At 32.2% G+C, this 12,451-nt stretch overlaps 3 protein-coding genes and 2 pseudogenes across 4 annotated transcripts; 1 reads left to right on the plus strand and 4 right to left on the minus strand.

Moving 5' to 3' along the window:
- Positions 1-285: 285 nt before the first annotated feature.
- On the minus strand, positions 286-7,915 carry LOC145195604 (uncharacterized; annotated as a pseudogene). Its single transcript, XR_016446802.1, has 7 exons — positions 7,778-7,915; positions 5,679-7,516; positions 5,383-5,483; positions 5,090-5,251; positions 4,708-4,890; positions 4,440-4,572; positions 286-636 (listed from the first exon to the last, which is right to left on the minus strand). The product of XR_016446802.1 is annotated as an uncharacterized LOC145195604 (transcript).
- Positions 993-4,392, plus strand: LOC149879005 (zinc finger MYM-type protein 1-like). The gene is made up of 3 exons (XM_090072013.1): positions 993-1,420; positions 1,517-3,974; positions 4,385-4,392. The coding sequence occupies exons 2-3, from the start codon at positions 1,601-1,603 to the stop codon at positions 4,390-4,392; spliced, it is 2,382 nt and encodes a 793-aa protein (XP_089928139.1). The 5' UTR covers positions 993-1,420; positions 1,517-1,600.
- Positions 7,916-8,924: 1,009 nt separating the features above from the next.
- On the minus strand, positions 8,925-9,422 carry LOC149879006 (uncharacterized). Its single transcript, XM_090071254.1, has one exon. It carries the CDS (start codon positions 9,420-9,422, stop codon positions 8,925-8,927), a length of 498 nt encoding a protein of 165 aa, XP_089927380.1.
- A 66-nt stretch (positions 9,423-9,488) lies between these two features.
- On the minus strand, positions 9,489-10,181 carry LOC149879007 (uncharacterized). Its single transcript, XM_090071255.1, has one exon. The coding sequence runs from the start codon at positions 10,179-10,181 to the stop codon at positions 9,489-9,491; it is 693 nt and encodes a 230-aa protein (XP_089927381.1).
- Positions 10,182-10,435: 254 nt separating this feature from the next.
- Positions 10,436-11,719, minus strand: LOC149879008 (uncharacterized; annotated as a pseudogene).
- Between the last annotated feature and the right edge of the window lie 732 nt (positions 11,720-12,451).

The raw sequence follows: 12,451 nt of genomic DNA on the forward strand, positions 1-12,451 counted from the left end.
CATATTTTTTTTCACAGATGCGTTAATTTTCCAATGTCTGTAGATTATCTTACAAGTTATGTTGGTAATATTAGCTGAAAGTAATAACAGCAAGCGACACTGCGTAATTAATGATATAAGAACTTAGTCATTTTGTCTCACTCTGTTAAAAAAAAGGAGATCTGAGAACTTAGTCTTGATTAGGATTCGAACTGGGTTACCTACTACTTAGTAAGCGTCCTAACCGCTAGACAACCGAGACTAAGTGGTGCTATAAAAATAGCAACTTTGACATTTAAAGTGGAGTCACTGATTGATAAAAGTAATATTTTTATGTAACTTAGAAAAGATTTACATTAAATCATTTTTTTCGCTTTTTACTTGAAGGTAGATCAGTGTCCTTCACATCAAGCATTTGGAATTCATCCTTTCGGCCCTTTGCACTTGAACCAAAAACACGAATTAAATTATCTCCTGCCACATTTAAGCCAAGGGCATTGGAATTGTATTCAATTAACGTAGGATTGTCATTACAACCTAATCGCATTCGTTGCTTCCCAAAGTATTCCTCTAATGGATCTTGACAGAACTTTTCGGACAGAATGTATTCCGCTCCTTCTACAAGCAACAACTTTCCAAGGGTTATAAACGAATTCACTAAAAAAGAAATAAGTTTTTTCTTGAATTTATTGTGGCAACTAAGTTTTCAGAACATATGCAACTATACAACATTTAATGAGAGCAACTTAAAAATATGTATGGAAGAAACTTTCATATTTACATAACTGCAGTGGCGTATCTAGGGTGGGGCAGGCAGGGCACGTGCCATGGGCGCCAACCTGAAAGGGGCGCAAAAGAGGCTTGGTTGCGATACAATAAGTGAGAACTATATAAAATAAATTAAGAAATAATATATTATATAAAATAAATTAAGTTTTGAATTATTTCTCAGTGTTAGATCTATTATGCTTTTCAACTGTTCTGCAAAATATTATATTTCTAAAAAATGTGCTAAAAAAAGCGGTTACGAATATGTCAAGGAAATCGACTGTTATTAATAAAAATTGAAGAAAAAAATTAAGATCGATAAAAAAGGGGGGTAAAAAAAAATGTATATTTAGTCTATTTTTTAGTCAAGATATCATTGTTTTAACTAAGGTAAGATTTTAGTCAAATTATTCTGACTCAGCATCAAAAAAAGCAAATTTCATTTTTCTTTTAAAAAGTTGAAGTTTTAACATAATTTCTTTATATAAAAAACAAAAAACAAGCTTTTAACATTTATAAATAAAAAGTTAGATTTAAAGGGGGTGAGCCACCTTAAATAAATCAAAACTGAAATATACACTGGCGCCTGGTATTGCCTGCATGGGCGCCTTCTGAATCACTGGATTCGTCTTCTACAAATATATTCTAAAATATTTTGTTGAGATATGTTAAGGTAATTAAAAAATATATTGCTTTTGTCAATTATATATAGCAAATTCTTAATAATTTTAAAAATAATTAGCTGAGAACCATGAATCGTTCTTTTGAGAAAAAGAAGGAAAGTGGGGCTGCAGGTCGAAAACGACGTTCATTAGAGGCAAAAGAAAAAGAAAAAAGCAGCAAAGTTTTTAAGATGTTTTTTCAAAAATCGAGCACGAGCACGAGCACGACTTCTTCAGATAATCTAGAAATTTCTGCAAGCACAAGGCCTCAAGAAGATACTGGGTCAAGTTCAAGCAAGAAAGAATTAGCTGCGGCATCTATTGATGGCGATGCAGAGAGTTTTAGTTATAATTCCAAAATCCTTGCTACTTCTGAAGAAACAGAAGTTGGGCCTGAGTTTGACAAAGAAATGAAGATTGATGACGTTGAAGATAAAGACTTGATATCCGAAAACGTCCAAATTATTAAATGTCCCATACCTAAAATTATTGTAGAACACGACATCGGATTTCTTATGTTTAGTGAACAAACAGGAAAAGCAATCATAACTGATCCATTGAGAATTGAAATTATTAAACATGGTTTTAAATATTTCCAAAACATCGAAGGTCCTTTTCTGCCGACTAACAATCGTTCTATGAACAAAAGTTGGTTCTTTAAAAAATTAGGAAATGGTCACGGTGAGCAAGTGATGCGTTCATGGTTGGTTTACTCGCCTTCCAAAAAATCTGCCTTTTGTTTTTGCTGTCTTCTTTTTTTAAAATGCGAAAACCAATCTAGTTTGGAACGAGAAAGCGGATTTAATAATTGGAAAGCACCTGAGAGAATAAATGTACATGAAAATTCAAAAAACCACAGACAATGCTTTACCCAATGGAAAGAACTGGAAAGAAATTTATTTTACAATAGAGGAATAATTGATGCAGAACTTCAACAACAAATTCAAAGAGAAAATCAAAAGTGGTGTGATATTTTGAAAAGGCTGTTGCACTGCATCAAATACCTTGCAATCCAAAATTTAGCTTTGCGAGGACACCGAGAATCACTTCAATCAAATGCTAACTCAGGAAATTTACTTGGTTTACTGAAACTAGTTTCCAATTTTGATCCTGTTATTAAAGATCATTTAAAATTTGCGGAGAGCCATCCTGGATCCACAACATATCTTTCTCCCAACATTCAGAACGAGTTCATTCACATCATAGCATCCACTGTTCGTGCTAACTTGCTTGAAAAGATACATAAAGCAAAGTATTATGGGCTAATGTTTGACTCAACTCCAGATTTAGCCCATCGCGAACAAATGTCTGAGGTAGTTAGGTATGTCGAGATCGATTTCGAGAAAACAACAGTATATATAAAAGAATCTTTCCTTGGCTTTATCCAACTCAGCGATAAGGATGCAGCTAGCTTAGCTCAAACAATATTGGAGCAATTAGAAAAAGACGATATGAATGTAGAAAATTGCAGGTCACAATGCTATGACAATGCTGCTGTTATGGCTGGCCACAAGAGTGGTGTGCATCAAATAATAAAGGAAAAAAACAACCTTGCCATATTTGTCAATTGTGACAATCATAGTCTTAATTTGGTAGGCGTACATGCGGCTAAAGAAGAAGTAATGATGGTTACTTTTTTTGGAACCATCAATGAGCTTTACGTTTTTTTCTCAAGATCAACTCAACGATGGCAAAAACTTAAAGATGCTGTGCCTATTACTTTGAAGTCCGATTCCGATACCAGGTGGAGCGCTAAAACAGAATCAGTAAAACCTGTACACACCTATATTGATGAAATAGTGGAAGTTCTTCAGAACTTAATGGTAGACGAAAGCGCGTCAAATGAAACGAAAAGCGATGCAAAGCAGCTTTATAATAGAATTTTAACGTATGACTTTCTCACATTGCTAGGGTTTTGGAACAAGATTCTTGGCCGAATTGACCGTGTTCAAAAGAGGTTGCAGGATCCTAAAATGAACTTTCATAATGCAGCTTTAGATTTGAAATCGCTCCAAGATTATTTCCAAAGTGAGAGAGAAGTTTTAGTTACTGACTCACTAAAAGAAGGAGTTCAAATTTGCAACGAATGGGTTGTTGAATTTGAAAGACGTCAAAGAAGAAAAAAAAGAATGGATGGCGAAATGTATAGAGATGTTGAGTTAACAACAAGAGAAGAAATGAAAAAGGTAATAAAAGGGAATGTCGACCGTCTTTTTAATGAATTGAAAACAAGAAGCGTTCGATTAATGGAAATTGATGAAAAATTTGGATTTCTTCTTGATGTGGAAGGGTTGTGCTTCAATACGGAAATCAATCACTTAAAAGATCAATGTAAAAAATTTGGCGAAGTCTACAGTTCTGATGTGGATGGACGAGAACTGTACGAAGAAATTTTGGGCTGTAGAATGCTGCTTACTAGCCGTAAGGAAAAAATATCAAGTCCCGAGCAACTACTTATGTTTATAGTTGAATATGGAGACGAAAACGTTTTCCTTAATATGCGTATAGCATTGCAAATATTTCTAACAATAGCTGTGTCTGTAGCTAGTTGTGAAAGATCATTCAGTAAACTTAAACTGATTAACTCTTACTTGAGAGCTTCGATGGGCCAAAGCCGTCTCTGTGATCTCGCTTTACTAAGCATAGAGCGAGAAATTACCGAAGAAATTGACTTTGACAATGTTATTAAGAAATTTGCAGCAATTAAAGCTAGAAAAATAAATTTGTGATGTATGTTACATAAACAAATTGTTTATTTATAATGAATAATAAAGTTTTATTAAAAGTTTGTGTCATCATTTATTAAAAAATTGTAATTAAGCACTTTATGTGGGGGAGGAGGGGCGCGAGATCGGTGTTTGCCCCAGGCGCTATTTACCCTAGGTACGCCACTGCATAACTGATATACAATAAATTGAAATAAATATATGAAAATATAAAATGATTATTTATAATATTCTCTGCGTAAAAAAAAGGCATCTAACTATTTATTATCAATTGACCAACGTGATACAGTAGAACTCTATTTACCAGTAATACGAAGTCCCTCAAGAGTTTGTTTACTTAAGCAAAATCTGTTTTTTTCTGCTTGAGACAAATTAGGAATTAATTGGCACTGTTCTTCCCAATTATTGATAAAAGTCAAAAATGTGTTCTGGAGCCACTAAATGAAAAAAAAAAAAAACTTAAATAGATAACAGATCAGCCATGTAAACAAAGGTATTGGTACTCCATATACTACAAAAGTACTTGAACTTTTTTACATGAAAGAGCTTGATATAATCATAAAATAACTTACATTAAATCTAACATCATCTATGGATTTATAAATATCAAGATCTGGCTTTCGAGTGTAATTATAAATCTTTGAAACATTTAAACAATCAAAAAATTTGTCCATCATTCTAATAAATTTGATTAACGATTTTGTAGAATGGAGCCCCTGTTCTTCTAACATATTTGCCACTGTTGAACTCAATACCTTTTTGTATATAAAATATTTTATAGGTAGTGACAAAAAATATACTTTTATTTCTTCCACAGCAGCTATTAACCTAATATGACAAATTACAAAGAGGCTAAGGGAACATATATGTATTGTTAATATAGCCATTAAGCCCTCTCTCCTGGCATATATAAAATATATGCCAGAACAGAAGTAGAATTTGTTTTATTCTAACCTGCACTGCTAGATTTACTCTCATACGTGTTCTTGAGTTGAGATTTATGTGTTCTTCACTTAACTTGTGTCCCATTGTCAACCCCACTGCATCTCTCTCTATTCCAAGATCCCAGTCATACAAGCTGATTATTTGATCCCAAACAAGCTGCTGACCATCAATCTGAAACAAACAAAAAAGTGTTACATATATCTGTAAACCAGATACCTAGGATCTTAGTTACAATACTAATGTATATGTATGTGTTAAAATAAAGCATGTGATAATATTCTTCACAAAAAATATATACATACCATAAGATTTCTACTTAAAGAGGTTCCATGTGAATTTTCGAGGTTGTTTCTAGTGGTTTTCATTAAATGAGGTACATCACAAATGAAAAATAGCTTTCGGTCTAAAGAATAAAAACATGAAGTCTCAAAAATATTTTAAAAGATGACTTTTTCGAACAATTTAATGTTGTGCCTCATTTTACTGGTGCTTATTGAAAACTAACATCTTTAAAGTCATAACTGCCCATGAATTCAGTGTAACTATATTTTAAAAATTTTTTATAATTGTAATGCAATATACAATTATTTATACATACCAGGACAAAACTCATTCCAAGTCCAGTAAATTACACCATCTTTGGTATTTTCTTCAGAATTCCAAGCATGGAGACGCATAAAACTTCTATTTGGAGATGCACCATCAGCTACAATTGCCATCACCTTTAGACCAATAGACTCTAATTGCCTTACACCATCCCATATGGTAAAGTACAGTTGGCTGCTTGAAAGACCCCCAGCAGAAGCAAAATGGCCAAATACATATTTTAGAGAAGATGTGATGCCCCTCACCATTAACACAGTTACATATGATGCCAATGGTATGGCTGTTCCAAGTTGCTGTTTTCTTTATTTTCTGCATATTTATTTTCAAACTTCAAGAGCAGCTCATTAATTGACCCAGTTTCTGAAAAACCAACCAACTTTCCAGTTGATGAGCTAAAAGCAAGACCACTTTTTATTTTCATTTCATCAACAATTATTGAAACATATCTTTGGTGCTCTTTTATATTTGGTAAATCAATTTTTCTAGTCAAGTTGTATATCACATCTTTGTTAAAACCACAGCCTGGGTCAGTGAAGTTGATATATTTCTGAACAGTATTTTTACAAGGTAGATTTAAAAATGGTGTTGAACAAATATGACAATAGGCACTTGGAGATTTCAAATATAAACTGATGCACCACCTTATAATTAAAGGATGCCACTTCATAGACCTTCTGTCTTTAAGTCCAGCCTGGATTTTTTGTTGCTGCCGCAACAGTGCTTGAGGTGAGTCCTCAGTAAATGGGTTTTCTTCTCCATATTTTTCTTATGTTTCCTCAATAATTGTCTGTTCCTCCTCTTGAAGAACAACGCCTTCTTCTATTATAGATTTTTCAAGTTTCTTTTGCATTCGTTGTTGTTTTGCAAGATTTTCTTTTCTTTCATTCTCTTAAAGTTTAATTTTTGTTAATAGTTCTGATTTAGAAAAGTAGCGGTCATTCTTTTTACTATTAGATGTAATAGATGATTGACTTTCGTTACTCTTTAACCTGGATTCCATTACACGCAAGTTAGTACGGTAGATGGTACAAGAATTACAACAGACTTCTGAACATATTAATGAACAATTTTTATGTCTAATAATTTTAAAGTTTTCAACTGTATTGCCTTCTTCCGTCTCAATTGTTCCAACATCCTCATTTGATGTACTTTGAAAATTTTTAAAATCAGAAAATTTATCTCTGATTAAATAGTGGAAGTCATTATTTCCTTTACAGATATTTATACATGAAATGGTGGAGAATATAATATTAGCAGATTGAAGATTTAGTTGATCTGGAAGAGATTTAATAATACTATTTGATAATGGCACTTCACGTTTTAAAACTATTAATCTCCACATGCCATTTGATTCTAGTGACAAAGTTTTGTTAACAGCTTGGCGATAACTATTGATTTCAACTTTTACAAAATAATTTTTGTTATTTTCATTATAACCGTCAAAACCATGTTTTGATGCAATTGCTTTTAACTGTTGATGTATATTTTTCACATTTACTTTTTTATTTCTACCAACTCTTGTGAGTGTGTCACATACATAACAAGTTTCTGTGTGTTCAGAAAAAGTGAAGAATTTATCGCTCCTTTCAACTTCAGAGCCTTTTTTGAATTTTAAATCTAACCTGTATAAAACCATATAACATGTTTTGCATAAGTAATCAGGATGTACTTTTTGATCGTCTGAAGTTATATCCAGCTTGTAAAAACTCAGAATTGCTTGTTTATAGATAATAACAGGTTTTAACTGATAGTGACTATCCTGCTTTATTATGCAGCCACACTTTCTACATAAATGTTTTAAATATTCCTCATGAAGACTCATTATTTATCCTGTAATGAGATAATAAATATGAATATAAGATTACTTCTTTTGATATAATATTTAGAAAAGGTTAAAAATAAGGTTGTACTTCATTTGTAAAAGGCTCAAGAATATGCAACTAAAAGTATGATCTTATCATTTTTATTATTTTTTTTGTTACTATTAGTAACAACAGTAATAATAAAAATAATAAGATCATTATAACTTAAAGTAGCTCTACATGACAGTTTAAAAATGCTTAAACAAAAATGCTCATTAAAAATACATACTTTATATATCTTTCCAACTCCTGAAACGAATAGTATTTTATGAACTTTAAGATGCTTTTAGTTATAATACCTTTAGACAAAATGCAATTTAGGTATCGAAAGTAAGAAACTTTTTAACTAGGTCGTTCGCGAAAAAAAAAAAAAAATCACAAATTCAAGAGAAAAAAAAAGCGAGGCAAATAAGTTCGACATTTCCGACAAAAATAAGAAATACTCTCTGATTTGAACCTTAAAGTGGGAAGCATAATCTGAGAGTGGGGTGAAAAGAACACTAAAAATATCTTTTTCGACCTTTAAACTATATCATAGCAGCTTCAATTTAACTAGGAAAATTTATTTCACTTTACTCTATCCATTCTAGTAAACCAAACATAGCCTTTTTGCAAAAGCCTAGTTTTAGACGTCAAAGTTTAAACACAGCTAAATTTTTATTAAGCAAAGTTCATAGCTCAAATAAACCTTTTTCAGATTTGTGAACTATTCTTGATTAATTTTTTTGTCTTTTATAACCATAAGCTTCAGTAAATGCATAATTATAATGGGTTTACTGAGGGAGGTTTTTTGACGGAAACTTGACGGGTAGAAGTCGGAGTATCTGTATCATGAATTTTGAAAAATGACGGTAACACGCATAGTTTTTGGCTAATTGGCGGCACCTTTGATCTATAACAATGCGTTGAACGTCCATCTATTAATACGTCCTTGCTTCAACTAAGCGCAAACCTTGCCGCAACTGTTTGTAGCTCGATGCAGTCATAACGTCACGTTGAGCATGTTTGATCCACATAATAATTGCTTTTTCTCGTTCATCACTTAATAAAGTTAAGATTTTCAAACCATTTAGTTTTCTTAATCTCAATTTCAAATTATTCACAAATTGTAATATCCAGGCTGTGACTCTTAATAAACGTTCATAGCTATTAAATTTTGCTGTCAATAAAGGAAAGGTCTGGATAATGTACACTGCTTGAAACAGTGCAAGTTAATTCTTCAGGTATTTTGGTACTTTCAAAAATTAAATCATAAACTGGCCATGCAACTGTTATACTATTTAAAAAATCTGGGCCCTTAAACCAAAAACAATTATCTTTAAAATTATTTAAAGATGATCAACGTGAAATAATATCTGCGGGGTTCCGATGTATTTCTACATACTTCCATGACTCAATGCCATAAAGTTCTCTAATTTTAAGAAGTCTATTTTGAACAAAAGGTTCATTTTTCTTAGCTGAATTGTTAATCCAATAAGGCAAATTGTTGAATCAGTCCAACAAATAATCTGAGATATGTTATACACAATTTCAAGCTCTTTTTCAACATTAATCATCAATTCGGCTAGTGATAAAATAGCACTAAGATCAAGACAAGGTATAGTTGTTTTACTTAATGAGGCTACCCTCGATTTAGAGGCAATCAAAGTAGAACAAGAATGTGTCTCATCAAAAATTCGAATATAGGTACAACATCCATATGCCTTATTGCTTGCATCGGAGAAACCATGAAGTTTAAGTTTATAGTTAGGCAAAAAATTTGAAGAGCTAAGATACCACCGTGGAACCATCAGATTGCTTGATGAAAGAAAGTCATTTAAAATAAATTGCCATTCAGTTAATTTTTCTCCATCAAGGTAATCTTCCCAACTCATCTTGCTAACACTTAAATTTTGGAACAATATTTTTAATTCAACTACTACTGGATTTATAAGTCCTAATCAATCATATATACTTGCAACAAATTTAAGAACTTCTCTTTTCCTTGGAATATCAACTGCCATCTTCATTAAATCTTTAAAGCAAAAAATTAGAATATCCTTTTGTTTGTTCCAGGAAATACCAAGGACTTTAGTTTCAGGTTTAGGTGTAAAGTCACTTTCACAAAAGACATCTTCTAATACCTTAGAATTTGATTCAAATTTTCGAAGGTTGAAACTGCTTTCCTTTAATATCGATTTACACCACCTATAAAAGTTTATGCCATCATTAACTTCATCAGTGCAAGAGTTCAAATCATCCACATGAAGGCTTTGTAAAAGTTTAAGAACATAAGAGGGATAACTGTTTAAATACTTTTCCACATGTAACTTTAAAATAGCATTAAGCAAAAACGGTGAAGAACTAACACCAAACAAAACTCTGCAAAGACAAAATGTTGCAAGCTTTGCATCAGATAACATATTAAAATGAAAGTTTTCAATGTCATCAAACCATAAAAATCGTACATAATCGCGACACATTTCACTTTGTCCAATTTGAAGAAACGCTTTCTCAATATCAGCCAGAAAGGCAAATTTTTTTGAGCGGAAACGTAAAAGACTACCAAATAATGATGTTATCAAACTTGGGCCTGCATGAAGACAATCATTTAGTGAAGGTCTAAATGATTTCGAACTTGCATCAAACACCATACGAATTTTAGTTGTAACTTTTTCATCACGCCTTACTGGTCTATGAGGTAAATAGTGTACATCACCTATGTCCAAATCATCATTTAAAACTTTTTCAATGATGCCATGGGATAGCTGATCTTTAATAATGTTGTTATAAGAGTTAAACAAATCCTCATCTTTTGAAAGTTTTTTAGTAAGAGACTGTAAACGGTTAACACATAAAGAATAGTTGTCAGGCAGTGTTAATTGATTTTCATGAAATGGTAATTGAACTACATAACAACCAGAGGTTTCATAAAAAAATGTACTATTTTAAAATTCCTGCAAAATAAGATTATTCTCTTTGCAACTATCACCACAGCACCATAAATCATTCAAAGTATCCTTCAAAATTACATCTTCTTCAAAAAATTTAACTTGAACCTTTAAAACATGAGTGGTATTTACACTACAACTATTATCTCCTTCATCACACACAAACCCACTAAGAACATATCCTCCAAGTTTAAATTTCAATGCGACTGGACCAGATTTACCGTGAAATAAAGTGTTATCAAAAAAATTCCAATAAAAGTCTGCTCCAACAAAATATCAATGTCTAGAGGACAATCTCCTACAACACTATCAGCTAATTTTAAAACCTTCAAATGGCTGTAATTGCTTACTGCAAAATCAACTTTCTGACCATTGATGGGGGCACAAATATCTTTCACAAAGCAAGATATGAAAATGGAAAAACCATTCAAGCCTTTAACACCAAAACAAACTCTTTCCAGTAATTCGTTTTCACTTTTATTTCCAAAACTGTTTATAATTATTTCTTTAACATCTATCGTTTGTAAATTAAGCTTTGTACGTAATGCTGGTGAAATGTAACTCAGCTGTGAACAACTATCAAAAAGTATACGGGTAGGATAAGAAAGTTTGTCATTTGAGATTGCTGTAACTTGAGCTGTTTGTAGCAACACTGAATGTGCATACAACACTGAATGTGCATACTTTACTAAACCATCATTAGTAGCTGGTACGTTAACAACGTACCAGCTACTAATGATGGTACCAAGCTTCAAACTTTTAAAACACCTATGTTTTCTTTTTAAAATTTGTTTTCGAGGAATCAGATTGGTCACTGTTTTACAATTCTGCGATTTGTGATCTTTTTCACAAAAGATACATGATAAAGTATTATTTAAGTAGTACATTGGTTTGTTATGGGCACCTAAGGTTCCACTTGAGTACAATTTTTCAGCTGTAAAAGGGTTTTCTTCTCTGTTAAAGTTACTTTTTTCACGCACCTGAATCTCTGTTTTTAAGACATTTAATACAGTTTTAATGTTCCAGCAGTCAACATCATTAAATTTTCTTGAAATAATCAAGTTAAGTTCTTCTGGAATCTTCTGCATCAAAACAGGAATGAGAAGAGGTCCACACTGAAGAGAGTCAATGTTTAAATTTTTTAAGCTCCTGATTTGAATTTCAAGGTTGTCATAGATTTGACGAAGAGAAGAAATATTCCTTAAGTTACTAACTTTTTCTAAGGATAACAGTGCTCGCATATGAGATGATATAAGTAGCTGCTTATTATCAAAACGCTCTTTCAATAAACTAATAGCAACTTTACAGTTGTCATGAGTAAGGGTAAGTCCAGTGATAGTTGAAAGAGCCTGCCCCTCTAATAGGTTACGAAGATATGTTAACTTCTGTATTGAACTTAAGTCCTTATTGCTGTCTACAGCACATTGAAAAATTTCATAAAATGTTTGTCAGTTTTCAGGCTTGCCATCAAAGGAATGTAACTTTAAAGGTGGAAGCTTTACCATGTTAGAATTACTGATGACATCATCTGGTTTAGTGTTAAGCTGTTTATTTATAAATTTATTAATTTCAGCAAGTTTTGTACGATAAAATTGACAAAATCTGTAGCTAAATGTTCTTCTTCTTGTAATTCAGTTTCATTTTCAATTAAATATGTGATTTCTTCATTTAAATGTTGTACTTTGGTGAATTTTTCAATAAGAGTGTCACCTAAACTAGTCAGGATATCAATGGTGTTACCATCTGAATTGAAGTCCTCAATACTTTCAAAAACCTTATCAATAAGACGCTTCACAGAATTAATATTGGTAGTACGAACTCTACACTTGCCTACTAAACTTGTTGACATTCTTATAAACAAAGACGACAATAAAAATAATAAATCGACACCCGATCTGTTTAGAATCAAGATAAATGTCACGATATTGTTGCGGTCAAATATTGGCGCCACTCCACTTTCTCTCTTTCCAGCC

The sequence above is a fragment of the Hydra viridissima genome, unplaced genomic scaffold (genome assembly GCF_058129835.1).
Source record: "Hydra viridissima isolate aposymbiotic clone 2 unplaced genomic scaffold, HvirCarnegie_v1 scaffold_14, whole genome shotgun sequence".
Lineage (NCBI taxonomy): Eukaryota > Metazoa > Cnidaria > Hydrozoa > Anthoathecata > Hydridae > Hydra > Hydra viridissima.

Excerpts from the sequence above, each read along its gene's own strand:
- LOC149879005 (XM_090072013.1), top strand. The coding sequence starts at position 1,601 with ATGTTTTTTCAAAAATCGAGCACGAGCACGAGCACGACTTCTTCAGAT.
- LOC149879007 (XM_090071255.1), bottom strand. The coding sequence starts at position 10,181 with ATGGTGTTTGATGCAAGTTCGAAATCATTTAGACCTTCACTAAATGAT.
- LOC149879006 (XM_090071254.1), bottom strand. The coding sequence starts at position 9,422 with ATGAGTTGGGAAGATTACCTTGATGGAGAAAAATTAACTGAATGGCAA.